General features: G+C 50.1%; 1 protein-coding gene across 1 annotated transcript in view; it reads right to left on the bottom strand.

The window, feature by feature from the left end:
• LOC130301869 (villin-1-like) overlaps positions 1–1,164 on the bottom strand; it is a 96,524-nt gene extending 95,360 nt beyond the window's left edge. The window contains exons 1-2 of the mRNA XM_056551640.1: positions 733–1,164; positions 508–618 (exon numbers count right to left, since the gene is read on the bottom strand). Of these exons, the coding sequence (XP_056407615.1) occupies positions 508–618; positions 733–1,164 (543 nt within the window). The remainder of the gene's footprint in view (positions 1–507; positions 619–732) is intronic.
• Between the last annotated feature and the right edge of the window lie 4,091 nt (positions 1,165–5,255).

Raw genomic sequence — 5,255 nt, 5'->3', positions numbered from 1 at the left:
GTACGCCCCCTGTATACTCCTGTACGCCCCCTGTATACTCCTGTACGCCCCCTGTATACTCCTGTACACCCCTTGTATACTCCTGTACACCCCTTGTATACTCCTGTACGCCCCCTGTATACTCCTGTACGCCCCCTGTATACTCCTGTACACCCCTTGTATACTCCTGTACACCCCCTGTATACTCCTGTATGCCTCCTATATACTCCTGTACACCACCTGTATACTCCTGTACGCCCCCTGTATACTCCTGTACACCCCTTGTATACTCCTGTACACCCCCTGTATACTCCTGTATACTCCTGTACACCCCCTGTATACTCCTGTACGCCCCCTGTATACTCCTGTACACCCCTTGTATACTCCTGTACGCCCCCTGTATACTCCTGTACACCCCTTGTATACTCCTGTACACCCCTTGTATACTCCTGTACACCCCTTGTATACTCCTGTACACCCCTTGTATACTCCTGTACACTCCTATTCTATGGGGGCTCCCATCCTTACCCTCAGTCTCTCCATCCGGTTGCTCTCCGGTCCGTTCCATTGTATGATCAGTTTCCCCAAATCCACCAGGAAGACGTCTCCGGTATTAAAGCTGCTCCACTGGAAAGGGACCTAAAAGAGAAGGAACTCTGTCATTTACTGCAGACCCCATAACCTTATAACCCCGTCATCTACCGCAGACCCCATAACCTGAGGAACCCTGTCATCTACTGCAGACCCCATAACCTGAGGAACCCCGTCATCTACTGCAGACCCCATAACCTGAGGAACCCTGTCATCTACTGCAGACCCCATAACCATAACCCCGTCATCTACTGCAGACCCCAAAACCATAACCCCATCATCTACTGCAGACCCCATAACCCCGTCATCTACTGCAGACCCCATAACCTGAGGAACCCTGTCATCTACTGCAGACCCCATAACCATAACCCCATCATCTACTGCAGACCCCATAACCTGAGGAACCCCGTCATCTACTGCAGACCCCATAACCCCGTCATCTACTGCAGACCCCATAACCATAACCCCGTCATCTACTGCAGACCCCATAACCTGAGGAACCCCGTCATCTACTGCAGACCCCAAAACCATAACCCCATCATCTACTGCAGACCCCATAACCTGAGGAACCCCGTCATCTACTGCAGACCCCATAACCCCGTCATCTACTGCAGACCCCATAACCATAACCCCGTCATCTACTGCAGACCCCATAACCTGAGGAACCCTGTCATCTACTGCAGACCCCATAACCTTATAACCCCATCATCTACTGCAGACCCCATAACCTGAGGAACCCCGTCATCTACTGCAGACCCCATAACCATAACCCAGTCATCTACTGCAGACCCCATAACCTGAGGAACCCCGTCATCTACTGCAGACCCCATAACCTGAGGAACCCTGTCATCTACTGCAGACCCCATAACCTGAGGAACCCCGTCATCTACTGCAGACCCCATAACCCCGTCATCTACTGCAGACCCCATAACCTGAGGAACCCTGTCATCTACTGCAGACCCCATAACCTGAGGAACCCCGTCATCTACTGCAGACCCCATAACCCTGTCATCTACTGCAGACCCCATAACCTGAGGAACCCTGTCATCTACTGCAGACCCCATAACCTGAGGAACCCTGTCATCTACCGCAGACCCCATAACCTGAGGAACCCCGTCATCTACTGCAGACCCCATAACCCTGTCATCTACTGCAGACCCCATAACCTGAGGAACCCCGTCATCTACTGCAGACCCCATAACCATAACCCCGTCATATACTGCAGACCCCATAACCTGAGGTCATTGTATATCTTTGGGTTCACGCCTTAAGCGTGATGCTCTGGCTCGCTCCCGGTAACTCCACGCAGAGATAGCTCGCTGGGAGGCCCTCCTACTATCTACTCCCTCTCTGTCGATCCTACGGAGCTTGGTGGCGGCTCGGGCGCGATTGGGTGACTTGGCCCTTCATAGAGTGGAGCGCCAATTGTTGTTTGCAAAGCAGCGCTTCTACGAGAAGGGCAATAAAGCACACACAATGTTGGCCAAGCGCCTCCGGGACCGGGTGGTTGCGCAATTTCCCTCATCTCTCAAAGTATTTTGTGTTTCCTTCATTATCATCCAGCTGACATATCTCGCCTCTTTTTTGACTACTATACTAAACTTTACTCTCTTCCCTCTCAGCTTCCGTCTGATCCGGGCGAACGGGCTGCGGCTCTTGATTCTTATCTCTCGCGATACGGCTTACCTACTTTGTTGGGGGCTGATCGCGAGGTCCTCAATGCACCTATCACTGGGGATGAGCTCTTAGAAGTTCTCAAATCCCTTCCTGTTGGTCGTTCCCCCGGCCCGGACGGCTTTACATACCTCTACTACAAGACCCATTTCTCTGTGCTAATACCTAAGCTGGTACCCCTTTTTAACTCTTTCATGGGGGGGGATCCAGCAGTCTCTTTTGCATTCTCTCATCACCCTGATACCTAAGCCTGGTAAAGATCCTCATAATTGTTCTAGTTATCGGCCTATCACCCTCCTCAATTCTGATTTGAAGTGATTTTCTAAGGTAATAGCGGTTAGGCTATGCTTCTCTCTCCCATCCCTAATCCATAAGGATCAGGTAGGGTTTATTCCCTGTCGCCAAGGTGGTGATAACACCAGGAGGATAGTGAACAGGCGCTCATACTTAGCCTTGATACTGAAAAGGCTTTTCATAGACTAGGATGGCCGTTTCTTTTTGCTATCCTTCAGAAGTTTGGCATTACAGGTAATTTTTTGACTGCACTGCGGGGTCTCTACTCTTCTCCTACTGCCTCTTTGAAACTCCCTCACACCCCTTCTCCTACTCTTCCTTTGTTCAATGGGACCCGTCAGGGTTGTCCGTTGTCCCCCTTGATTTTTGCCTTATGTATTGAGCCTGTGGCTGCCATGATTAGGGGGGACCCGGACATCACTGGCGTTCCGTTACACGACAGGGAGTTCAAGATTTGCTTGTTTGCTGCTGATGTCCTTCTCACTCGTCCTTTACTCTCTCTCCCTAGTCTCTATAGAGCTCTCCATGATTATGTTGTGGTCTCTGGCTACAAGGTGAATCTCTCCAAATCTGAATCTCCCCTTGTCTCTCTCCACTCTCCTACGTTCCTTTAGGTGGTCTCCGTCTGCTCTCAAATACTTGGGGGTCTCTATTACTTCTCACTATTCCTTGCTCTATTCTACTATCTATCTCCCCCTTTTCCAGGAACTCCGTGCTCTTATGGAGCAATGGCGCTCGCAGTATATTTCCTTTTTTGGGCGCATAGTGGTGGTTAAAATTACTGTCCTGCCGAAATTACTATAAGTTTTTGAGACATTACCGGTTCGTTTGCCGATGTCTGCTCTAAGTTCGTTCCAATTGGCTATTTTCAAATTAATTTGGGATGGAAAGAGGCACCGACTCCCTATGTCTGTAATGATGGCTGGCAGGGCATCTGGGGGTCTTGCAGTTCCGGATGTGGTTAAGTACTATTGGGCTGCCCATTTGCGTCATCTCGCGGCGTGGTCCTCTTACCATGCATACAGCCGCTGGATGGAGCTGGAGAAGCTTTGGTTAGCCCCTTTCCACCCTAATACGCTCCTTTGGTCCCCTCCTGCATCTACTGTTTCTTTTTCTCCTGTTTTGGGCCCTATGGTGTCTTCCGAATATGTCTGGGGGTTATTGTTGTGTCAGATATAAACCGTTCTCTCCTTCCTCCCCTCTCCGCTCCTTTCTCTACCATCCTGACTTCCCTTCTGGCCAGTCTGCGGTAATGGTGCGGGAGTGGGGTTCTCGGGCCTATAAGGAAACCCAATATAAATTGCTTATGGGCTGGTATCATACCCCGGAGCTGTTAAATAGATTGAACCGTGACATCCCCCTCAGTGCTGGCGGGGTGGGGTTGCTTTGGGCTTGGTATTTCATATCTTCCGGTCCTGTTCTCTTACAGTAGGTTAATGGAACAAGGTGCAGGGTCTGCTCTCTGAGGTTTTGGGGGTGATGGTTCCCCTTAACCCTCTTATCTACCTTCTTCAACTTTCTTATCCTGCTTTGTCTAGAAAGTGGTTTAAGCTTTTTATGCTTATAGTTTTGGCCGCTAAAACTCTTATTGCTAAATGCTGGAAGAGGACCCTCCCTCCGAGTCTGACCTGTTGTCTCGTGTACGTGAGATTCGTTCTCTGGTATCTTTAATGGCCTCTTGAATAATGCTATCCCTCCCTCCCTCCCTTCCTTCCTTTCTGTCTGGGACCCTGGGATCCCTTCTCTCTTACTCTTTCTTCTCTCCTGTTCTCTTACTTTTCATACCTGCTTCCTTAGGTGTGTACATCTCCTTTTTGTAGGTCTTCGTGTTTCCCCTGTTTGTCTCCCCCTCCCCCTTCCCTTGTTTTTGGGTTCCGGCCCTTCTTTCCTATGATTGCTGACATGTGGATATAAGATGCTGATAGGCCCTTTCCATGTGTACATGTCCTCATTGTAGGTCTTCGTGCTTCCCCTGTTTGTCTCTCCCTCCCCCCCCCCCCCCCCCCCCTTCCCTTGTTTTTGGTTCCGGCCCTTCTTTCCTATGATAGCTGACATGTGGATATAAGATGCTGATAGGCCCCGTTCCATGTGTACATGTCCTTTTTGTAGGTCTTCATGTTTACCCTGTGTCTCCCCCCTCCCCCCTTCCCTTGTTTTTGGGTTCCGGCCCTTCTTTCCTATGATAGCTGACATGTGGATATAAGATGCTGATAGGCCCGTTCCATGTGTACATGTCCTTTTTGTAGGTCTTCATGTTTACCCTGTGTCTCCCCCTCCCCCCTTCCCTTGTTTTTGGGTTCCGGCCCTTCTTTCCTATGATTGCTGACATGTGGATATAAGATGCTGATAGGCCCTTTCCATGTGTACATGTCCTCATTGTAGGTCTTCGTCTTTCCCCTGTTTGTCTCTCCCTCCCCCCCCCCCTTCCCTTGTTTTTGGGTTCCGACCCTTCTTTCCTATGATTGCTGACATGTGGATTTAAGATGCTGATAGGCCCTTTCCATGTGTACATGTCCTTTTTGTAGGTCTTCGTGTTTCCCCTGTTCGTCTCCCCCCCCCCCCCCTTCCATTGTTTTTGGGTTCCAACCCTTTCCATGTGTACATGTCCTTTTTGTAGGTCTTCGTGTTTCCCCTGTCCGTCTCCCCCCCCCCCCCCTTCCATTGTTTTTGGGTTCCAACCCTTTCCATGTGTACATGTCCTTTTTGTAGGTCTTCGT

The sequence above is a fragment of the Hyla sarda genome, unplaced genomic scaffold (genome assembly GCF_029499605.1).
Source record: "Hyla sarda isolate aHylSar1 unplaced genomic scaffold, aHylSar1.hap1 scaffold_1138, whole genome shotgun sequence".
NCBI lineage: Eukaryota > Metazoa > Chordata > Amphibia > Anura > Hylidae > Hyla > Hyla sarda.
This window is presented reverse-complemented; position numbering and strand designations above follow the sequence as displayed.